Raw genomic sequence first — 25134 nt, 5'->3', positions numbered from 1 at the left:
TTCAAGTACGTCCCAGGAAGCTCGCTTGTGATAGCTGATACTTTAAGCCGAGCTTACCCCGAATTGAATGACACCCAACAACCTATCACCCGTGTCATGGCTATTTCATCATTTAATGACATACCCGACAAAAACTTGCAACTAATTAAACATGCCATGTTGCAAGACCAAGAGGCGAAAGACCTCTTAGCAAATATTCAAAACGGATGGCCGCTTGACAAAAATGAGCTCACCGATAATGTTAAGCCGTATTTTTCATTGCGTGACACTTTAAGTTGTGATAACGGTTTGGTGTTGAAAGGTGAACGTATTTTTGTGCCTAAAATGTGTCGTAGTCTTTTTAAAAATCACTTGCACCGAGCTCATCTTGGTTACGCCAGCATGATGCGCAGAGCGCGAGAAACCATTTTTTGGCTGCGGGTATGGCCAAGGAAATCAGCCAAATTGCTGATAGCTGCATCATTTGTCAGGAGCTCAAACCAAGTAACCAAAAAGAGTCTTTAAAACAGCACGATGAAGGCTCATATCCTTGGGAAAAGTGCGGTGTTGACATATTTGAAGTGAATGGTAAAAGTTTTCTTGTCGTTGTGGATTATTTTTCAAATTTTTTTGAAATTGACCTTTTGACCCAAACTACCAGTATGCAAGTTATTTGTTGTATCAAAAAGCATTTCGCACGATATGGAATTCCCAAAATAATTGTATCTGATTGTGGTTCGCAATTTTTATCTTGTGAATTTAAACGTTTCTGCAAAAAGTGGAGCATTTCACACGTTACTTCCTCACCTGGCCATCAAAGGGAAAACGGGAAAGCCGAAGCTGCGGTGAAATCAGCGAAGCACCTCCTTCGCACAACAACCCGAAACCATGAAGACCAATATTTGGCCCTTTTAGAACTCAGAAACACCCCGAGACAAGATGTTAATATCAGCCCGGCAGAGATCGTATTTGGAAGACAGACCCGTTCCGTTTTGCCCACTGTTATTAAAAGCACTCCAACGAAAAGGTTCCACCCCGAACGCAGAGAAACTCGACGTGAAACCGTACTCCGCCACTATAACAAAACAGCTAAAAACCTACCCCCTCTACTCCCAGGTGACCCCATATTTTTCCAATCCCCAGAAAAAAGTGAATGGCGGAAAGGCGAAGTTGTCAAACGCACTGGCTCCCGCACATACATTATCCGATCTTCAAATGGCAGAACGTACACACGAAACCGGGTACATTTACGAAAGGACCGAAATCAGAGGTCCCCCCGCTCCCATTCCTACGACGACACGTTAATGCCTGTTTCGCCTAGTTCTTCACCTAGCCCTTGCAGCCCCAGCCCAAACAGCAGTGAAACAAACGAACAAAATAATTCTGGCCCAGTGGGAAGACCCACACGAACCCACCGCCTACCAATTAGATTACGCGAATATGTTGTTTACTGAATTGTTATCGTGTTTACAATTATACTGCCGTCAAGGGTACCCAAATTACCGTTATAAAGAAATTTTGTTAAATGGGGGGATGTTGATGAGTGATCCGCTTTTACACGAATCAATGTGATTTTACTTTGTACTTCGCGTGGTCAAATTGCCTTTCTCATTATTCTTATCGAGTGTAGACTGTATATAGCTGTGAATACAATTTGCTATGTTAAGAGTATGTTGTGGTCCTTGGTTCCCTATTAAGCAGGTTAACAACATTGTCACTTTGAGTTACGCCAATATCGCTTACAGCAAATTTGCTTGTGATACCTGTGACTAAGCTGAGCATCTTATTCATTCTTTCACATTTAATTTAGTATCTTCATATGACAAATTTGTTTTGTATAACTTTAGGTGTATGGTGTGTTAGTACTGTAATGTCGTGTGAGCATGGTCCGTTTTAAATACCTTCAGATAGCAGTGCGGGACTACAGGTTCATCTACATGACTGTGTCGTATGTAGGCCTATGTTATTTATACGACAATATTATGCGGTATTGCTATTATGTTTAATGCGTGTTAGGTATGGCCAATGATGAGTAATTTCGTTTAGGCAAAAATAATCTTCTGGAAGATGGATATTGTAATATTCATCTTGGAGGCTGCTATGTTCACGAAATTATGGCCAAGTTATCTGTCTCCGTATTGTGACATGGATTGTCGCGCAATCGTGACGTCATCATTGCGATGCACTGTCACGCTTGAGCGACAATCTCTCGTCATTCTTTTTCTATTTTTCTAACTTGTGTTTTCCAAACGTGTTGCGTCTTTCTTTTACGATGTGTGAATCTAACGGACGGACGTAATAAGAGTGTGAAGTGACTATTCCACATCACAATTGAACCCGTCTCTTGTTAACAATATACCATCAATCTTCACTCAACACATGTGGAACTTGAGTCGAAAGTTAGGAAGAAGACAGGTTGGATAGCAGCTCATATACATAGCGGTTATCAAAAAGAAAGAACAACCTCGCATCAAAAATCTAGTTGCTAAGAAGCAGTGTCAAGTATCTTACTGATGTGTACAATAAACAGACAAAAATGCAATTTTTTTGGTAGGATACTTATTTAAAGTCTAGGGGGGCGCGAGGCTCATGACCATTATTGAAGGGGGGCTTGATAGAAAAAAGGTTAAGAACCACTGGCTTAAAGTGACGTTTTAAACGAACAAAAGGTAGGCTATCTGGGGACCAATAAAGGGTGCTGTTACATGCGAATTGACGTTATAGGCGATGCTGTTGTAGCCGAACTACAATGTAGGCTACGTAAAAGATAGGAATTCTGCCGGGACCGAGCGAAATGTGACGTAATAGGCGAATTGACGTTATAAACGAAGCCGTTATAGGCGAATTTTACTGTATTTTGCATTAGACTCAAAATGATCCATATTATAATCCGCCATAGGCTACAAACAGAGCAGATAGGCTATAATCGTAATGTAGCCTACCAATTGCAAAGATTGATAGTAACAGTCCGCTCACATCGGTTAGAAGATAGGTAACAAACTCAATTGCTGAAAAGGACATAAATTTTTATGAACAAGAGCTTGAAAAGTTGAGATATCGTTACATGAAGGCAGAGGTACAGTACAGTAATGTTACATCATCTCTGCAGATATCTGTAAGCCTCGGTGCGAAACTAGATCCCTTTGTTATAAATCTCTTCGCGGTGGAGGCCCAAATAATAGGCTATCTTACAAAAACTCTGATTGCACTTCCGGCTATAATATGATCGACTGCTTTAGTCTGATACTCAATTGCAGAATATTCATTCCTGGTGTGGGATCGACAATAGACGAAATGTCCAGTTGATCCCGTGCTAATCCAAACCTGACATTTGATTACGGCACATTTTGTCTCAAACGTTACAGCACATTGTCAAAACATAATAGGTTAGTGTACACTTGCTGGTTTTCAGTTGACATGCGCAAATAAATGTATACGTTTGATGTGCCTGGTAGTTTCTTCGTTGAGTTAGGTCGATTTGACAAATGGTATATTGGTGTGAAATGCTAAATAGGGGAGAGTGGGGTTAGTTGGAAGGCGGGGTTAGTTGAAAAATGGTCATTTTTTTAACTCTCGATAACTTTTTTAAATATTTACTGTCAACATGTGAAGTAGTTTATAAAAACACATAATCCATGTTAGTTTCGATTTGTTGAGTCAAGGTATCTACTAGCCTACTTGACGTAATCACCTAAAAGCGTTTGTCTGAAGTTTCTCTGTCCTTTCCCGAGCTGTCTAAAGGCAACATGACGCTCTGGGAGATGCAGCGACTATCGTGACGACAAACGACTCCCATGAAAGTAAAGAGCAGCAAGAAAATGGAGTCAGAATGTTTCAGCAGCTTCTTTCCTAAGATAATCCATACCATGTGACTCGACTGACTCGCTACAGGAAGACGAGTCAGTAACTAATAAAATCTATTCTTAAGATGCTGGATGGCCTAAATTGATTGGTGAAGACCTTCAAACGCATGGGACTTATAAAATACGCAAAATTTTAATTCCAGGTAAGTCGATATAATGTCAAATGAAACTGCCTAAACCTTTTTCTGGTAGGGAAAAGAAATGAAATCTGCATACGAAATTTAGAATTTCAGATAGAATTAACTTTAACGAAAAACATAAAACATTTTCTTCCTAACAGAACTTTTTATTGATCATTGTCATCAACAGGTGAAAGCAACATATGGTGAATCATTCAATGTGAATACATTTCGGTTTTAGACGAGCTGCGTTAAAAGTAAAAGTCCAGGCGGTGCAATTAATTTTAGCCTGCCTTGCTACTGGCACCAGCCAGCTCACATTTCAACGGTACAATATGCCAACAATGTGTCTCATCAAATGGAATACACGACAAAATTGTCTGTATCGTGCTGCATTGGTTTTAGAAAATTGCAACTGGCTTACAACTTTATGAACAAAGTCAACAAAATTAAAAGCCGATTCGTTGACTCCATAAACATCAGATCATGAACCCGGCAAGACCCCACAAACTCAAACGAGAAAAATCACTGTAGCATTTCCAAAGTTAAGTTCCCGTTTTTACCTCGCAGTACTCAACGTTCATCATCCTGATTGGTAACTCATGTAGCTATTCCAAGGTGATAACTGACAATCAGCAAGCATTATCATTATCAACCTCATCACGCTAGCTTGACAGCGTTGTATTCGAGAGACTTGGACGGATCGGTTGGGTACAAACGTTGGCAGACTGTCATGATGCGTTTCAGGCCTTGGATGAACTTTCGTTGCGTTTCGTCGTTGAGAACATGAGCAATTTGTTGAGAAAAGATCTTTTCTCTCCCCGTACGGGCGTGGATACCAACCATAGTCACACCGATCGGCCAGGGGGCGTTTCCAATGGCCATCTGCAGGTAGATTGCGCTGGCCTGAATAAGAAAACGAAAGTTAAAACTTTTCAAAACAAGATTGATAGCATCTGTTTCAGAGGTGAGGCTAACACAAAAAAAAATTCCATGCTATGTTTCAATGGAGTCTATGGAATTACATACTGAAAGAAAAAAGAAACATCTTACAATACTTTTAAATTTAATTAAGTGTTTTTTTAAAGAATTTCTATAATCAATCCTAAAACATATAATTTGCTTATCTCCCTTGCATAAAGGCTTTATGTTGCCTTGTTTTGTTATTTCACTGTATTATGGTAAGTACCGGTGTTATTGTGTTACCTACCGTCACTGGGATTTTTTTCGCTGAGAATTTTCGGTCATTTGTCCGAAATGACTTAAAAAAATTCGGTCATTTTTTATTTATTTCGGTCATTTTTTCTGATGAAACTATTTCCTTTCAAGTAGCTGATACGAACCAAAATTTGCACTTCCTGGCTAGCTACAACATTAAGTTTCGCTGAGAAACGTTGTTTTTTTTCCGACAGTTTGACCGAATTGACTATATTTTTTTCAGACATTTTGCTAAAAAATCGGTCAATGACCGATAAATGACCGAAAAAAAACCCAGCCTACCGATATTAATATTAGTGTTCTTAATTTTTGGTGTTTTGTTTTTAATGTTTGGGTGGCAGCTGACTCTGGTGACCTTTTGGTCTTTGAGGATTAAGAAAATGTTGAGGTTGAACTCATTAAAAGGACCAAGGTCAGCACTCTTTCTAAAGAGTTTGTTTCATTTATGGAGAGCGAAAGTTACGACTACGAGGTCATTACTCCACAGCCAGAAATTGTGAAAAAAGAAATGTGTCGTCTTAATCTACAAACAAAAAACCTAAAAATCTTGAGACTCTACCATACCTTGCTTACAATCACACCCACGTCGGTGGAGCCCGAAAAAGCTTATTCACTTATGGGACTATTCGTCACAAAACAGAAAAGCAGAGTGAATGATGAAAGTTTCAACGCTTTGATTTTCGTGTGGTAGGTCATATTCTAAAAATCACTTGAAAGCAACATGTTTCAGCGATAAACTTTATTTTAAGTATAGACTAGCCTATTGTGTTTGTAGCCTACGCTGAAAGTACTTATAAGTTTAATATCGGACCAAATCGCAGTTTATTTAATACCCGAAAAAAAAAAACGGATTTTTGTTTCTCAAATATCCGAAACTAGGGTTTTGAAACTTTGTCAGAAACTGGAAACACTAGTTGTCACCTTGAGCATAAGCAGTTAACCACACAAGCCATACCTTAACATAATCCCGGTTGAGAACGTGGCCAATAATCCCTGCTAAGTATTCAAGGATATCTTGAGCAACAGTGCGCTTTTTTAACTTGGTAAACAATGGAGCGAGATATGTTTCTGTTTGCCGCTGGATTGCAGATTGAGTTCTCCAGTGAACAGTTTTCTTCTTTTCCGGATCCATTTCGTTCTGTTCCTTCGCCCAAGACCTCAGCAAGAACTGAATGAAAACATATCATTTAGTATCAGTTCAGTATCATATCAGTAAATACGTAACTTTACGTAAATCTATGTTGCAGGCTAATCTGTCTAAAAACATCAGTAACATGTATCACGTTCCATGCAGTGAAGTCATTGAAATTGATATCGACCCGCAATGTGATCAGTCTATGATTGGCTTTTGAGAGAGAATTGTTGTAACCAGACTTATGTCAGGTGGCTGAAGATTTAGATTGAGTGGCCGACAAGAAAGTTCATTTTCCTGTCCACTTTCAAGGGTGTCTGCAATTGTCTTTCCAAAAACATGGTCGCGTACTTTAGTAAGATGTCGACCAACGTCTATTTGAGGGTTATGAATCTTGTAATTGCAGCAATGTGGACAAAATGTTTCACTTCATTCAGTAGCAAAACTACTGCTAAAAAAATCTTAATAACACAACGTAACGTCAAACCTGCATAGTCTTCAATATGACGTCACAATCGTGATTTTCGTTTCCTTTTCCGAGGTCTGCTGCCATTTTCTAATAAAACAAACAATAACGTTTCAATTTGGAAATAATTTGTATTTTGAGTTGAAACGCATCTGCGGATTCTGCGCTCAAAACATAGTTATTAAGCTTTCAAGACGAACAATCAACATTAATACAACAAAAAACACAAACCTGAAGTGAAACCATAGTTGTCTCGTCTTCATCGACTTTGACGTTTACTTTGTCAGATGTACCCCCCGTTTGTCGCATGATCAGCTCGTCAATGTTTTCCTGCTCCAGCTCGTCCATGGCGGCCTTGAGAGAAGAAGCTCTGTTTACACTGTTCACGAGTTTTACACAATCTTTGTGTTGAAAATCTCATCCTTACGACTTGTATTTTTAACACTTAAAACAACAGCAAGATAAATTCATTACAAAAAATGACATGGTTGATCAATCTGACCCCGGATGTTGATGACACAAGTTGAACATGGTGACAATGAAAGCGACATACGGTAGTTCACACATTCAAGGCTTAATAAATGCCAGGGCAGGGTGTGGAAGTACCAGTGAGCAGGGCTGTGGAGTAGACCTCCCCAATCCCCGGACTTTTTTTTGTTTTCATCTATATTGTGACTTTTCTGCATGGGTTTTCAATGCTGATTTCAAAAATATGCATAAAATTTGTTTTCGATCAACGTCTGGGAAGTTATTCGCTGTTGCTTAGCAACAACTTTTCATAAAAATTACAAAAATCTCCTTTAAAACCCCTTTACTTTTAACCTAGTATCCTGATATCTAGATTATCTGAAAGCATTTCTTCTGCTGAAGAATTTAAAAAAAAAATTATTAAAATTGGACAATCGGTACCAGAGTTATGACCGTTTAAGTACCCAAATTATGCAGTCACGCATGACTGATTTTTGTTAATTTATTGCCAAATGATACTAGAAAAATGGTGAAAGTTGCTGTCAAGGGGTTTTTGGGGGTAAGGAGTTCAAAAAATATATTAAAAAGTGTCTCAGAGCAACAGAAAAAAAGTTATTAAAAATTGATACAAACAGTCATGCATGAATGATTTTGTCACAGTCCCTTCATTCCTACAACGAGATGTATTCCTTAGGCACCACAAACGTTAAATGCCTGGAGTCATATACAGTATAACGTGGAACCGATCATCTCAATGTAGCTAATATCTGGGTACCCATTGCACTTGATGTTAGAATACACACTTCATTGCTCGGAAAGAGCTTTGATCAAGTGCAAGATGGTCACAGTCCGCCACAATTTCAATAGCATCTCTTACCCAGCATAATGTAGTCTATGTATCTAAATCATGTGGCAAAAAATGGATTAAGTCAGCTGAACTTAACGATAACCTTCTGTAATGCATTTCAGGTTTCACTATTGATCAGTTAGCATTTTCTACTTGTATCTTGCATGATTAATATAGCGTATTGTATACACTTCTACTGTCTAATATTCCGTGTGTATTCATGTATCCATCATGGAGCTGAGGAAGAGTAAAATAAACAATGGTGGTTTGCTTGGTAATTTGCAGCCTTTAAAACATTTTAAGGAAGGACAATTTAGACCAACTACTGGAGATGTTCTTCAGAAATACATATATCATCTTCAATTAAATCCTCGTAACCACCAGAGTGGGAAGCTCGCAGCTTGGGATACAGCAGTATGTCTAGCAAAAGTATGGCAGCCTGCTTGCATTCCACTGTTGACAAAACAAAATATCCAAAACAAAATTATTTGTTTGGTTGATGAATACAAGAAATACAAACATGACAAAAAGGAATCTGCTGCCTTAATTAAATTTCGAGAAACACTGACAACACGATTTATGATATCTGCTAAGAATGCCGAAAATCTTATTAACAAAAACAAAACATTGCTACCAGAAGATAAGGCAGAAGGTATACAGTTTCTTAAATTACTTGAAACAAACCAACCAGCATCTCTTGGACCCCTTGATAGAAAGAGGTTGAAACGCTTCACAAATTATGCATTGAAGAATCGAATAAAGATAATAAAGTATGATGCATGTTTATTCCCAGTATGCTTAACAGCCCAATGATTTTTAAAGTAACATACCTATTAATTTTTGATACGGATGCATAAACAAGACATTTTTTACAGATAAATGCAGATTCTCAGTGCAGATTCGACTTAATTTATTGGGAAGATGACGAGGAGAGGAAATTAAGTCCTGAGGTAGATGGCTAAGAATCTGCATTTATCTGTAAAAAACGTCTTGTTTATGCATCAGTATCAAAAATTAATAGGTATGTTACTTTAAAAATCATTGGGCTGTTAAGCATACTGGGAATAAACATACATCATACTTTATTACCTTTATTCGATTCTTCAATGCATAATTTGTGAAACGTTTCAACCTCTTTCTATCAAGGGGTCCAAGAGATGCTGGTTGGTTTGTTCCAAGTAATTTAAGAAACTGTATATCTTCTGCCTTATCTTCTGGTAGCAATGTTTTGTTTTTGTTAATAAGATTTTCGACATTCTTAGCAGATATCATAAATCGTGTTGTCAGTGTTTCTCGAAATTTAATTAAGGCAGCAGATTCTTTTTTGTCATGTATGTATTTCTTGTATTCATCAACCAAACGAACAATTTTGTTTTGGATATTTTGTTTTGTCATTAGTAGAATGCAAGCAGGCTGCCATACTTTTGCTGGACATACTGCTGTATCCCAAGCTGCGAGCTTCCCACTCTGGTGGTTACGAGGATTTAATTGAAGATGATATATGTATTTCTGAAGAACATCTCCAGTAGAAGGTCTAAATTGTCCTTAAAATGTTTTAAAGGCTGCAAATTACCAAGCAAACCACCATTGTTCATTTTACTCTTCCTCAGCTCCATGATGGATACATGAATACACACGGAATATCAGACAGCAGAAGTGTATACAATACGTTATATAATCATACAAGATACAAGTAGAAAATGCTAACTGATCAATAGTGAAACCTGAAATGCATTACATAAGGTTATCGTTAAGTTCAGCTGACTTAATCCATTTTTTGCCACATGATTTAGATACATAGACTACATTATGCTGGGTAAGAGATGCTATTGAAATTGTGGCGGACTGTGACCATCTTGCACTTGATCAGAGCTCTTTCCGAGCAATGAAGCGTGTAAGTGTTAAACTGTTTTATTTGCATCAACAGCGCACGGGTACAAATAATTGACACGGCGAGAGAGCACAAACAAACATAGCCAGGTCAAAGACTTTCAGAAACCGGCCTGCCACACCCCGCGGCGGCGGGGAGCGGCGTGATTTATGGGGTGACGATGCACCCGGAGGGTTAAGTCCACCAGCTTAGGTCGCGAGGGCCAGGCTGGGGAGTCGAGGTACCTGTGGAGGGAGAGTGTGGATCGAAAAACTATATGGCCCGTCCGCAAATTTAGAATGGCGGAGCGGGCCAGGGAGACAGGCTCTTTCTGCATAGCGCAGAAAGAAGCCCTGCAACGAACCGGGCGACCCGTCGTGTGTGGACGCTGGAACCGGCAGTAATTGACCGCCGGGCAGCGCCCACGTCTCCTTCACGCGTCCTCGCGCAGGTACTTTGACTCTTATACCCGGTCTGCCAGTAGGCAGAGCGGATAAAATTGGGGTCTCCCACGAGGAAGAGAGTCGAACCATTTAAGGATACTTTGGCTCTCGTGGCAGACGAATAATCAATAAAAATGTGGAGCAGAGGCTCGATGAATCAATATACTGTAATCAAAAAAAAAATATATATATATAGGTGGGAGTGTAATTAATACTCACTGGAGAAGAGTAAGCTTTCATTCGGCGAGCACGGATGTGCACTGGCCAGACGTTGAGGCAGGTTCGCCCAGCTGGGTCGGGGAGGCTAGCGATCGAAACCAGAGGCACTGATAGACTGCATTACCGGTAAAAATAGAAAATTGGGGTAGAAGTTTTGAGGCTGCATCGAGTTGATCAGGGGATCGTGTTGATCAATGCATTGAAAGCGGAGCGATGTTGATCCGAGCGGGCAAGAACAGCGTTACAAGGCGAAAGCAGCGTATGACAGTTCGAAACAATTGATTGATTAGTACATAGAGAATCTAGTGATGATTGAAATTGCTTAATTGCTATTAAACCAGTCTCAAGTCACAATGTACATGAGGTATTTTATTTCCTTCCTTTTTACTTTAGAATGGTTGTTTTTGAAGAGACTGGAGTATCATATAAAAGAAATGGCGCAGGTTTATAGAAATAAGGTGATGACATAAGGTGATCAATTTTAAGCCAATATTGTTATAAGGTTATAACGTCTAAACGGTTTGCTGTCTTGCGCGCCCGGATACTTACTGTAACGTTATTAGGGAATAAGTTTCTGATCGCTGATGTCGTCTTTTCTATGACGTAGCCCCTCCACAAGTGAGCCCGGCGTTCCAAGCTTTCCAGACGCGGAAGGATCCTTTGATTGAGAGGGAAGCCACTTTTCTAGCCACCTCTGCTACCCCACGAGTAGGAACGCCCAAGGCCGTCAGAGCTCGAGAGCTCATCGGGGCATAGCTCCCGAGGGAGCCTACGACGAACGGAAGTGACAGGACGTCCCTGCAAGGGCGCTTCCTGTCTTCCTTTATGTTGACACATAACTCGCCGTACTTGTCGTGTTTCCTGTCGGCGGCTTTTCGAAGAGAATCCGCGCCGTTGTCGAACGGACATGTGACGTCACATACGACCGTGACACCGTCAGGGCGTTGCAGGACGATGTCAGGACGCAGATCGGCACCGCCCGCTTCCACGTGCTGTGGAACCGTACTATCTATGGAAAGCCCGGGTTGCCATTCGGCAGGCACGTGCCCCACGATCTCCCTTAATACCGAATTGTGTCGTTCCGTGATGACAGTCATCACGGTAGGGCAGTGATTCAATATGTGGGGGAGAGTCTCTTCCGCTTTCCCACACGCACGACACATGGAAGGTAGGTAACGGCGGCCATGGCTTGGTTTTGATTCAAGTGGCATTAGATTCAATCTAGCTTTGTACGCAAATACTCGGTCCGCGTGATCCAGGAGCTCCGGGCGCCGGGTCCAGGAATTTGAAAATCCGGACAGGCAGTGGGCACTGACCGTCTTGCCTTGGTCAGGTTTGGATTCCCACTGTCTCCTCCACCACAAGTCATTGTGTTGATGGAGGGTCGGCACCACTTTTTTCCTTATAGGAGGGGTGATTGTGGAGCTCCCCGCGGCCAACTCAAGGCCGCCATCCGGGCGGGCGGACCAACGTACGTTCAGGCGACGGGTGGCCGCCGGGACACGGCCCCACAGGCTCTCGCCTGTAGGGCACGGTCTAGGACGGGCGCCGTCAGGAGGGGGGTCACTATTCAGATAACTGGCCAGGTGGTCAGTCGTGGGATCTGGAGTGCCGAACCTCAGACAGGCATGACGCCTAAGCTGCCCGAGAGCGACGGCAGAGACAATGCTGTCAGGTGACGTCAGCATCTTGAAAGCATGAGCTAGCGAAAGCGTGTCACTTTCGCGACACAAGTTCGTGATGCCCAAACCTCCCAATGCAGGCTTACAGTAAAAGAACGCGCTGCAGGCCCACTTGGGAAGACGCCACGCCACCTTCAAACACCGCAAAACCAGTCGGTCAAGCTTCAGAAGCTCATACTGTCTAAAGCGCCGCACTCGCAGATGGTATGACGCGGACGGGAGAATGATGGAAGTGAGTGCCAGAAGTTTCTGGCTTGGGGTAAGAAAGGATTTCATCAATAAGGAAATGTGCTTCTCCAGAGTGGAGATGAAGGGTTGGGTTAGGGATGCGTCCGAGGCGTAACCGGTTCGAGCGCCGAGGTATTTATACGTCTCGCCTTTGGGGATGACTCGAATTTTCTCCCCGGCAAGGGAGAAAGGTTTCGGGTCGACCCGCAGACGGGACGCCGACACTTTCCCATAGGAAAGGGTGCCACACTTGCGTGGGTTGAACCGTAGCCCGGACCAGGAAGAGAAGGGTTCAGTAGCAGATAGAAGAGAGATCATCTGCTCGCGATCGGAAGAAACGAGACAGATGTCGTCCGCATAAGCCATACAACGCACTTTGATGTCGTCTTCTTTGGCAGGAAGGTTGTAGCCGCAATCCGTTTTGTCACGGACGCCCCTGAGGAGCACCTCGATGACCAAATTGAATAGCAGCCCAGACAACGGGCAGCCCTGACGGACTCCCCGCCCCACAGGGATACGGTCGGTTTCACCATTGCCGCAGCGGACGGTGCAGGTGTTGTCGACGTATATGTCGGAGATGCACTCAATAAGGTCTGTGGGGGCGTCGAAATGACGCAGGACCTCGGCTATGCATTCGTGCCGGACACTGCCAAAGTGCAATGGGTACCCAGATATTAGCTACATTGAGATGATCGGTTCCACGTTATACTATATATGACTCCAGGCATTTAACGTTTGTGGTGCCTAAGGAATACATCTCGTTGTAAGAATGAAGCGACTGCGACAAAATCATTCATGCATGACTGTTCGTATCAATTTTTTAATAACTTTTTTTTTGTTGCTCTGAGACACTTTTTAATATATTTTTTGAACTCCTTACCCCCAAAAACCCCTTGACAGCAACTTTCACCATTTTTCTAGTATCATTTGGCAATAAATTAACAAAAATCAGTCATGCGTGACTGCATAATTTGGGTATTTAAACGGTCATAACTCTGGTACCGATTGTCCAATTTTAATAATTTTTTTTTTAATTCTTCAGCAGAAGAAATGCTTTCAGATAATCTAGATATCAGGATACTAGGTTAAAAGTAAAGGGGTTTTAAAGGAGATTTTTGTAATTTTTATGAAAAGTTGTTGCTAAGCAACAGCGAATAACTTCCCAGACGTTCATCGAAAAAAAATTTTATGCATATTTTTGAAATCAGCATTGAAAACCCATGCAGAAAAGTCACAATATAGATGAAAACAAAAAAAAGTCCGGGGATTGGGGAGGTCTACTGTGTACTACTGTAGTGGAGTTGGAGTCATTGAGAAAGGCCGATTCCGATTTGATAAAAATGATAAAAATTTTGTTTACAATCTTTTTTTAAAATATGGTTTCTTTTTCTTTATGTTGAACTTAGTGTTGGGCGATATTGAAAAAAACAAAACGATACAATATTTGAAAAAATACTCGATATTTCGATACTTTTCGATATTTTTGTTCTAATTAAGAAAAGAGTTTCTCAGTCTTCGAAATAAGTGTCGGCAATTGCCGACGCAGATACATGAATGGCGCATTAGCGTCGGCAATAAAAATGCCGAGGCCACAAGAGCGCTTGTAAGGTTAGGGTTAGACATTCCTCCCAGTCGTTATGCCACAGCCATAGATTTGCTTCTCAGTCAACACCCTGATGGAGCTCTGCGAAAAAGGCGTGTGGATGGGTATCAAAGCAAGAAAGCAGCAAAACGTGGACGCTTTATTGCGAACGGCAAAGACAGTGTAGATTTACAGCCAAGCGATGAGCCTCTTGATGTGTCTGATTCCAGTGATGACACGACAACCTCATCCTCCGGTACAACATCTGATGATTCCGATTTTGACATCTAGTTCTTCATCAAACAGACTTTGTGTTGCTTGCAGTATCCTAATTGTGCCGAAATTATGTTAGTGTATACGTAAATCGAGGCAATCTTCTCGCAGGGAGCTATTAATTTGTTACCGGTACCGGTACTTGATTGAGCAATTAACGTTATTCTGTGATAATTCAACGTCGCTAGATGTCGAAGTCGAATTAATGTAAAACAAACGTAAATTTCTTATTGGGCATTGTTGTTACGCGATATAACCAATATAAGCCGCCGGGAAAATTAAATCGATTTGTGCTGACTCTAACGTTGAATCAACCCAAAATTAACATACTTTTCCTCCCCGTGAGTTATTCAATGAGAATTACTGCAACAGCGTGCGTATCGTGTTGTTCGCTTTATCGCTACTTTTGGTATTATTACATCACAAAACAAATCAAACAGTGCGGTCGGGATAGACTACTCTAGTATATTTTTCGCTTCTCGTTTTACATGTTTTGGTACAATTTTTTTCGTAATAAACGTTCACAGCAATTGACGAGGCAATTTCAACTTTTGCCGTTTGGCCTAGGCAACGTTTTTGTAGGGGTTTGCAGTTACGAGTTAGGGCTGTAATAGTTAAAATATCGAACGATATTGAAATAAATATCGATATTGAAAAGATATCGTATCGTATCGAAAATTCGATATATCGCCCAACACTAGTTGAACTCAAGACTAAGACCAGCAACAAGACTTCAACAATCGGAAACTTCACTCTGTCAATCTCGGTGACCGGGCCTGCGTCAGTGATTCAAAGCCTCTACATTCTACAAGTATGCGAAACTGCCAGGATTAAGCTCTGCAAGAAGCTTTCCCAGTCCGAGGATAAAGATTCAATCAATCAATCAACTCTACAACTTTCTCAGAAAATATGAAAAAAAAGTTATGAAAAAAAGTTTTATGAAAGTCGCCGTTTCAATTTCGATCATCACTTGTGTGAAAGTGAAATTCAATTTTTCAAAAACGATAAAGGACAAAAATTGAAAAAAACTGGAAATCCAAGCTGGAGTCGGTCAGTTATAAACTGAGGAGTCGGAGTCGTAAATTTTTCGCCCGACTCCACAGCCATGCTTGTGAGCCACCAACACTCAATAACACCTTCCTAAATAATTAGTATGCGTCAACGGCAAAAGTGCACTTGCAATAAAATAACAGATTCCTTGAGAATTTTAAAAAGAAAAGTTATATATATTCAAAAAAGATCAGTGCGAATCAAGTATAATGGGAACTTTACAAACAAGAACTTCAATTCCTTTTTGGTAAGAAAGTAGTATGCAAAAAGTTAAAGTAGGTACCAAAATACAACCTTTATAATGGTTCAACGTTTGTGGACGTTGAATTAATGCAAAATGGGCGTATTTTGTCAGCTTTGAATGTTTGTCAACAGGCAGTACCTTAAAATCATTCCTGAGACCTTTGTTAACATCTGGAGCCATGATTTCAAGTTTTCTGAGTCTTTGAAACGCTTCATAATCTGATTCCCCGAACAATCTCACAGGTTCATTACGATCCCGCAACCGACGGATAACCTGAAGATCACAATTTGACATTTAGGCGTGGCTACTTTAGCGACAGCTGATTTCGTTGAAGTGGTCGCGTCATTGTAAAAGTGACAGAAAATTCGCAGATGTAGAACAACATTTAGACTTGTGACTGCAAATTAAAGGCAAAAATAATTGACTGCAATCATTGTCGGTTTTCTCCAAGCTTCGCTTAAAAATCTATGGAGGTTAGTTCAGTAGTTATTTCAGCCCATCTATTGTTTTCTGTTCATGGCCACCCCCAGTTGCAACTAAGATTTTTTGTTGTTTTAATAACGTCTTTTTTCTATGATAAATTTACTTGACCCTATGCAATTTTCTGAAATTCTGCATGCTTCTCTTTATGAGTGACAATATTTTTCCAATCCATAGATCAGTGGTTCTTAACCTTTACTAACCTGCTGAACCCTTACACTAATCTTCAAGCTTTCGTTGAACACCAAATTTTCGCTGAGTCACAAAAACTAAAATCTACGGCATTTAATAGTAATACATTACTGTATCAATGAGACTTCTGTTGTTATTTTTCTGAGACCAATAATGAGATTCGAGGCTTTGTCTAGGAAACAGCAATCCTCATGTCATTTTTGCATGCTAGCCTGTTTCGTTTTTTTGCTTTATCATCCACCAGAATAAAAAACGCATGCTCGTATAAATAGGTGGTTACGAATGGCATGAGAACTACAAGGGAAACTTTTGTAATAAGAGGATAACTTTCCATTTGTTGGCACGAAAACGATTGAAGATTTGTTGTGTTAAGTTTCTTTTTTACATCTCGCTTTCTTGAAGCTCGATAATGTCATCCAAGTATGGACTGTTTATATCTGCTGTTGTAGTGTCATAAGCAAATGGTTGACGTATCCATGCTGGACATTACGTTTGTTCAGGAAAGTAGTTTTGAAATGAATTTTGCAACTTCTGCAAATGCTCATTAAATAGGCTACTGGCTTAAGCCTCTGAACTGCAACTTCGCCATTAATTGCTGTATCGGAACTACTTACTACCTCGTCCAGACGTGGAAAGTAGCGAAGTTGTTATTTTCCAATCGTTGCCACTACAACTGCAATTTCTTCTGAAAAGCACTCATTTACTCTTCAGCTTGTATTACATTTTTACCACCTCCTTGCATTTGGTAATTCAGCTGATTGTGAGCACCAAAGATGTCAGTCAAATAAGGCAGTCCTCAAAGTGTTTGAATGCCGATGGTTGTGACTTTTCAAGAACTCTAATAATTCTGTGCGCAAAGAAAAAACGCGATTTATCACTTTCCCCCTCGATAGCCATCGTACTTCAGTTTGGTTCAAAAATATTCGCTGATATACTAACATTGAGTAGGTTGTGTGCTAATGTTTCAGAGGACGTTCGCGCCGAACCCCTGAAACAGCTTCGTCGAACCCCAGGGGTTCGATCGAACCCTGGTTAAGAACCACTGCCATAGATAAATGGTGGACTTTGTGTCACTTTGATTCTTTGTAGGTGCATCAAGTTTCTCCAGCTATTTGCCTTCGAAATACCTATTCATAGTTTTTTCCAATGCTATCTCATTACACATTTTTGTATTTTATTCATTCTATTACTAGTAAAATATTTAGTATAATTAAGCTAGAATATAGTCATTAAATATATACAAAAACAAATATACAATTTGTACCAAGTTCACTTTCATTTATTAAATAACTGACAACTACACCTATGAATACTTAATTATTTATTAGTATGGTTTGCACTGTAAAAAAAGTCCGGCACCTCTTGTCTTGACAAGGTCATAGGAAGTTTATCTTCATCCAAACCAAGACTAGTCATCGCTTCAGACTCATTTGTTGAAGATTCCGTTTTTTCATCATCATCATTGATGCGCTTGATGCAATGTTTTGCTTCGTAGTCTCTTCTTTCTTTTTCCGACAAATCTCCTCGGTTGAAGTATTTCTTTTCAGGCTGAAATCAATAATAAAATAATAATACTGTATTGAAAGCTTGGTAGCTTAGTGCAGTAGTTCTTAATCACCCGGTCTACATTAATTTTTGTACTGGTCTGCCATAAAGTCAGCTTTATTTGCTCAGTTTGCTTGATGACTCACCACCAATAGAGTACGGTAGATTTGAAAGGTGAGTAATAAAATGTGCTATGCTTACTGTAAAAGGTTATTCAAAGTTTCCTAGAAAAACTATGCAAAGCTTTCGTCAAAGATATATATGTTATTGTTATAAAAAGTATGTGGCATGAAAGTAATTGATTTGAAACTTAATTTTGAATCAAACGTTGTGGTTCTAACTTTAACAAAAACTTAGATTTTAAGGGTCCACGTCTTTTAGGCGCAGACAGCTAGCCATAGGCGGGGTCTGCTACTATTCGGTGAGTCCGATTCGGTGAGTTCCTAACCTCTAACCCTAAAACGGCAATGATAATTAGGCTACAGTACCCGATAATTTAAAAAAAAAATTGAAAAAATCCCCCGTTAAGGAATCGGACTCACCGAATCGAACTCACCGAAACGGGCCATTCCACCATAGGCGTGCACACTGTGGCGTCTGGATATTTAGGTGCGGAGCACTGTGGCGCGCGTTCATTTAGGTGCCATTCCTAGTAAAGTCTGCAGATTGTATCAGCTTGGCAGGTAGGGCAATGCTTTTCACACAAAATGTTATCGAACAAAAAACATGTTGTTTTGTTAATGCGCGTGTGGAGATGAGGTGCGAGACAACGCTCTACTACTCTTGATATTAGCACATCTCCACAGGACATTTGCTATGCATCCTGAACACAGGTTGCAGCCAGATAGAACTTTAGTTAATCTGTTATCTTCCGCAATTACTTCTACTGGGGATAGATTTGTCATGTGGCGAGTACGTATGAGACAACACTCTACAACATGAATACATTTCTATAGGGCATATGAACCCTGGTACAAGTTGCAAGCATAGTGGTGCGACTTTGCTCGTTATTTAAACCTAGTCAGGGTTTTGACGGAAAACTAAGTTACTTACCACCCGCTTGAATATAGGCTACGGTATTTTTTACTGATGTTTAGCGTAGTTATTATTTGTCTTCACTAAAAGTGAACGAAGACATGTTCGGAAACTTAAATAATTTATTGATAAATTTTTTGCTGACGCAAACCTGGACTAGTGGACTAACAACAAATAAATGCCGAACAAGCGCATTAAAATACAATATATTTTTCTGTTTAATATAACATTTTGTGTGAAAAGCATTGCCGGTTTAAGCAGCTTCACTCACAGAAGCCATGGCATATTTTTTTGTTCAATATAACATTTTGTGTGAAAAGCATTGCCCTACCTGCCAAGCTGATACAATCTGCAGACTTTACTAGGAATGGCACCTAAATAAACGGGCGCCACAGTGCTCCGACTGCTCCGTACCTAAATATCCAGACGCCACAGTGTGCACACCTATTTCACCGGCGCCTAACTGTCTGCGCCTAAAAGACTTGCTCCCGATTTCATTTTAATTGGATGAATTTAGTCAAATACAAAGTGTGAGTCTTAGGCAAAGAGACCGAACATTGGAGCACAAAATGCAACCAAAAGAAGGCAAAAATTGCTAAAATTTGTTGGGGGGGGGGCAATATCAACCTTTTCACTGCCTTTATCTCAAAATTTACATTGTTCATTTTGATGAGAACTTTTGGGACATTGAAATTCTGGTGCCACCCAAGTCTTGTGCTGGATTTGCTACTGCGTACAAATCAGCACTTTGAATTTTAATCTCAGGGGCAAAAATATCTTATATGTACACCTTTAAAATAAATTTGGTCTCAGCACAAGCTGACGCTGAGGCATTTGAATAATGAATAGGCTACACCGAAAATTTGACCTTAGTTTTAAGCCTGGTCTACACTACAAAATATTTTGAGCTGAGCGTGACGCATTCTTTGTTTATTTAACACAAAGCTTCTCTCGGCAACAGCGCTGCCGTCGGCCTGAAAATGTCTGGTCATCGCGAGCTTTTTTTACGCTCTGGAGAGATTCGCTTGACCAAGGTTCTGGCGCGCAAAATTTAGTTTGAGCTCAGGTGTTGGCATTTTGTGGGACTTTGGTGGAAAGGCAGTTTCAGTTTTCTGGAAAGATGGTACTTTGTTTCAGTTAATAGGTTAGTTGGTGTGTGTAGATAAAAATTAAAAGGTTAGGTTTAAAAAAGTCTTACATAGGCCTACTTAGCTGTTAGTTTGGTTAAGGTGGTACTTCACTAGGCTTTTGGTATGATTAAAGTTGGCCTTCCGGCTAGTATGGTAGTCCTACCTCTTAGACGGATTCAAACTATCTTTAGCTGTTGGTCAGGTTCAGGTAGCACTTCATCAGGCTTTTGGTCAAACTTGGGTTGGCCTACCTGCTAGCCTTGCATTGATTGCAGTGTTCAACTGTACAGTGTACAAGTTATAGGATAGCTCTAGGTCTACAAATGCTATTCTAGATTATTTTCAGTTGACCTATTACACTGTGTCAGTACAGTGATGGATGCGTTTGATGGATAAGTTTAAATCAATTGAAGGCGAATTTCCAGCCAGATGACGTAAACAAGCAGAAAGTGAAGTTGTTAGCGCTTGAATGCACACGGTCGCAAGATCAAATTTGCCAGTGTAGACAGTTTTTAGTCAGTCGAGGCTGGACAATGCAGGCGTTTGCGCTTTTCGGGCTTGTAGTGTAGACCAGGCTTTACTGAAGTTTGTTTTTAATTTCTTCATGCATTGTCGCACTTCTCTTAAAATAATCTTTCGATACTTTGGTTATCGGTCTGTAAAAGGATTTTTATGTTTTACCGGTTCGTACGAGTTACAGAAGTCATCAATTAAAGTTTTTACAAATAAATTCTTCTTTTTTCAATAAAAAGTTTTTTTTGTTAGCTTTATAATTGGTTTCAATGGCATCTAAACTTCAGAAGTTGGAAGCAACAGGAATCTCACACACCAAACTTGTTGGCTGGGTTTTTTTTTTCAGTCATGTATCGGTCATTGACCGATTTTTTAGCAAAATGTCCGAAAAAAATATAGTCAGTTCGGTTAAAATATCCGAAAAAATATATAGTCAATTGACTATATATGACCAAAAATGACTAAAAATAACTGAAATAAATAAAATTGACCGAATTTTTTCAAGTCATTTCGGACAAATGACCGAAAAGTCTCGGCGAAAAAAAAAACCCAGCTGGTAGGTACATGCTTGTTTCACCAGAAAACATTCTCTTAAACTTTATATATATTCAAAACAGTGATAAAAAAGGAACACTAGGGTGGCTCTTAATTTTGAAAGTTGGAAATGTTTCGCTCTCACCCTCTGAGTTGGATCCAATCACTGAAAAAACCCACCATGCCAAATTTTAGGTATTTCGATAATGTTTAGAGGTAGTCCACGCATAGGCCTACTCAAAGTTTAATTCATTAGCAGCGCCATTCCATGTCAATGAACACACAGTCAAGAAATTCAACCTCTCCAATTTCCCTTAAATTTTACACACCTTTTTACTATCCTATATGATGAACAATTGCAAAATTTAAGGGAAATTCATTGAGAAACACGAGAGTTATGAAGCATTTAGTTTGGGGGGGTCTGCCGAGGGGGCACGATTTTTTATTTTTGGCTATGGTTGAGGTCCTATTACTGCTAAACTAAATTAGGTAACAACCCAAATTTTTTACAGGTGATAGTACTTCTGCCAAATATTGAAAACATAACATCGTTCACACTGTCACACTAAAAGGTCAAAGGTCATAGACATCCAAATTTGGCCATTTCCAGTTCTCGGCTACAATTTTCCAAAATTTTGAAACCTTGCCAATACCCCATTTTTGATTGGTTTTGGCAGAAATTTGGTAGAAATGTTGTTTACAGGATTCTCTATGAACTGAGAAAAATTTCAGTACCGGTACAAAATATTAAAGGCGTTGGGAGGTATTTAATGTGAAACATGGGGCAAAATGAAAAAAGGGGGGTCCTTTTAAAATCCAGGTTACCCATGACTCCAGTGAAAATTTGCACTGAAATGTTTTTGCAATATTTGAAAGAAGTACTATCACCTGTAAAAAATTTGGGTTGTTAAACTAATTTAGTTTAGCAGTAAGTTAATAGGGCCTCAATCATGACCAAAAATAAAAAAAATTGTGCCCCCTCGGCAGACCCCCCCCCAAACTAAATGCTTCATAACTCTTGTGTTTCTCAATAAATTTCACTCAAGTTGTACAGGTGTTTAAAGACAATGAAATTTTTCACAAAGCTTCGATTGAATACGACCTTCCTCAATGAAGATCCAAGCAACTGGTCGAAAATAGTGAGCTTCCAATCTTCTCAAGCTATTGTGAAGAGCTTGAAAGTAGTTAATGACAACGCAGAACGTGGAGTTGCTCTTGTGCAGTCTTATAACCGACTGTTGGCAAAAGATGAAGAGCAGCTGCAGTTTCTAATTGCAAGTGGTTACTGAGCATCGACGCATCTTTCCACATGCACGTAAAGAAACTCTCATCCAGCCCAAACAATGAACAGAGCAGCATCTGTTAACTTTGATGCGCTCATACTACCGCTGATACATTTCTATATTAACGTTCATATGTAATGAGCAAACAAATTAACTTTGAGCAGATTATGCCCATTGTGGGGAACCTTTTGCAACAACTTTATTGGACTGTTTATTTGTATCATTTATGTTCCATTTTTTTAAATAAATTTGAAACTGAGGTTTTGAGCATCATAAGTTAGTGTGAAATAAGTCGTTTTAAACTTATATATATAATGTAAGATGACATTGAAATGATGAAGACATGATATTACTGATAAAACAATGCCCATAAGTTTGCTTATGTTGGAAATGGACCTTTTTTTGCTGAAATTTGATAGCCGTTTGTTTTATCTGCAATTAAACCTGAACACGATTTTACAAAAGTTACACCCCCCTGGACTACCTGTAAAGATCAATCAAAATGCATCAAATTTTGGCTGCAGTATTTTTATACCAATTGTATCCAATTGACACCCTGAGAACTGCAAATAAATCAGTTTAAATTTTTACCCTCATATAAGAGCCACCCTAAGGAACACTCTTCAAGTTTAACATTTTTCAAAGTGCATTGCAGAAATATATGTACTGACTTTTAAAATATTTTTGTCTTCCACTTGTTTTCGTTTGCGATCAACTTCTGCTTTCAGAATTGCAGCAAAATCCATTGACCCAACTTGTTTTCAACAACAAAGAAATACACAATTGTCAAACGAAAAAGTAACTACTGTGGGTAATCATAAGCTAGCTGTTAAAAAGTGAGAAATGTAAATTACCAAACATAAGTGCTGTTGTTTTCGGTCGGATTTAAGGTTAATTTGGGAAACTTATGGGTAATTGGACAAACTTAAGGTTAATTTGTGGGTCCGACATGGGGTCTGCTACTATTCGGTGAGTCCGATTCGGTGAGTCCGATTAGGTGAGTCTGATTCGGTGAGTTTCTAACTTCTAACCCTAACCCCAAACCCCTAACCCTAAAACGGCAATGATAATTAGGCTACAGTACCCGATAATTTAAAAAAAAAATTGAAAAAATCCCCCGTTAAGGGATCGGACTCACCGAATCGGACTCACCGAAACGGGCCATTCCGCCGACATGAGGATGCCAAAAATACCCCTGTACCTCCATGTCAACGCTACTGTGGTATCTGTGACAACAAACAGTTACACTGAAGATGAAAACAGTTTAATTTTTGAAATGTTTGCTGAACGTGAGTTTAGTAGATCTATCTACATTTTTGACTTTATAGTTTTTGATTAAATATTGGAAGTGGCTATTTTTCCACAATCAGGTGTTGCCAGAGTTAGGATTAAAGTTAGGAAGGGTTAAGGTAAGGGATAGAGTTAGGGAAAAGATCAGGGTTTTGATCTTCCCAGGATTAAAAAAATTTCCAAAATACAAGTTTTTGTTTTCAACAGCTTTAAATTTTTCTCAAATTAGGGCAGAATTCCTTATCTGGCAACACTATTGTTCTATTATCACACTATATAATGTAAATATAGCCACAGCCTTAATAATTAGCTATACAATATACATAGGTGATAGGTATAGAAAAATCAGGTTTTAGTGTCTGTCACATTAAATAATAAGTCGGCAGCAATGTCGGTCGGCAGCAATGTCGGCAGCAATGGCCGAGTGGTTAGCGCGTTGGGCTCGCAGTCGAGAGCCTGCATGTTCGACTCCAGCCACCCACACTTGCTGTTGTTTCTCTGGGCAAGAAACTTTACGATAATTGCCTCTACCCAGTGATCGATTTCGAGTAATGGGTAGTACCAAATTTAAGTCATAAATAGAGTAGACAACCGGAAACAGACGTTGCTGTCGGCTGCAGCGTGGGTCAGGTGTACGTCGGAAGGCGTACACCGATGCATAGCGCTCAAGTCCGCTTTCCCGCAATGCAGGATAAAGATAAACAAACAAACAAACAAACAAAAATTTTGACAGCCAATGACTGGTGTAACTACATGCACCAATGCTTAAATTCAAAGAAATAATTGTCTTCACATTACAAGATTGATAGTCCAAAATCAAGGATGTTCTTCGCTTTGAACATCTCCGTTGGTTTACCATGTTAAAAGAAGCAGCGGATGGTTAAATTATTGCCAAGAAATGCCATTTACCTCCAAAAACAGCCTGGATGTCCCAGGAAACGTGGGCTTTTACAATAAATAAAGACACCCAACTCCGGGAAATGAGACGTAAAACAGGATGAAGAAGGAACATACTGAAGCTAGCCTTCACACAGTAGCCTACCATGACAGCACGACATGTTGACTTGACAAAGGGTCAGGGGTGTAACCAGCACCAGCACTCCTTAATCCCTATGGGGGGTCTGGAGGCCTCCCTCAAAAAATGGAATGGCCCGATTCGGTGAGTTCCCTATTCGGTGAGAGCCTTTTTCGGTGAGAGCCCTATTCGGTGATTTTTTTTTTAGTTATTGGGTACCGTAGCCTAATTATCATTGCCGTTATAGGGATAGGGGTTAAGGGTTTGGGGGTTAAGGGTTTGAGGTTAAGGGTTTGGGGGTTAAGGGTTTGGGGGTTGGGGGTTAAGGGGTTGGGGGTTAAGGGTTTGGGGGTTAAGGGTTTGGGGGTTAAGGGTTTGGGGGTTGAGGGTTTGGGGCTTGAGGGTTCGAGGTTAAGGGTTTGGGGGTTAAGGGT

At 40.0% G+C, this 25134-nt stretch overlaps 1 protein-coding gene across 2 annotated transcripts; it reads right to left on the bottom strand.

Moving 5' to 3' along the window:
- Positions 1 to 4005: 4005 nt before the first annotated feature.
- LOC145766168 (pre-mRNA-splicing factor 18-like) lies at positions 4006 to 23215 on the bottom strand. 2 transcript variants are annotated; one of them, XM_082577821.1, is made up of 7 exons: positions 23067 to 23215; positions 17715 to 17903; positions 15822 to 15956; positions 7009 to 7131; positions 6799 to 6867; positions 6135 to 6347; positions 4006 to 4867 (listed from the first exon to the last, which is right to left on the bottom strand). In XM_082577821.1, exons 1-7 carry the CDS (start codon positions 23139 to 23141, stop codon positions 4622 to 4624), a joined length of 1050 nt encoding a protein of 349 aa, XP_082433947.1. In that variant the 5' UTR covers positions 23142 to 23215; the 3' UTR covers positions 4006 to 4621. The 2 variants fall into 2 exon arrangements, with proteins under 2 accessions (XP_082433947.1, XP_082433948.1); XM_082577822.1 differs by lacking the exon at positions 23067 to 23215 and adding an exon at positions 21258 to 21312 and having other exon boundaries at positions 4008 to 4867.
- Positions 23216 to 25134: the final 1919 nt, after the last annotated feature.

Source organism: Aplidium turbinatum, chromosome 3 (assembly GCF_918807975.1).
Source record: "Aplidium turbinatum chromosome 3, kaAplTurb1.1, whole genome shotgun sequence".
NCBI lineage: Eukaryota > Metazoa > Chordata > Ascidiacea > Aplousobranchia > Polyclinidae > Aplidium > Aplidium turbinatum.
The sequence above is the reverse complement of the archived record's forward strand: the minus strand, read 5'-3'. Positions and strand labels throughout refer to the sequence as shown.

What these genes read in the sequence shown, in the direction of transcription:
- LOC145766168 (XM_082577821.1), bottom strand. Translation starts at nt 23,141, where the DNA reads ATGGATTTTGCTGCAATTCTGAAAGCAGAAGTTGATCGCAAACGAAAA. An exon ending in AAGACAAAAATATTTTAAAA is followed by an intron (nt 17,904 to 23,066) that starts GTCAGTACATAT and finishes TATTGATTTCAG; the next exon opens with CCTGAAAAGAAATACTTCAA. An exon ending in CAACTATGGTTTCACTTCAG is followed by an intron (nt 6,868 to 7,008) that starts GTTTGTGTTTTT and finishes TTGTTTTATTAG; the next exon opens with AAAATGGCAGCAGACCTCGG.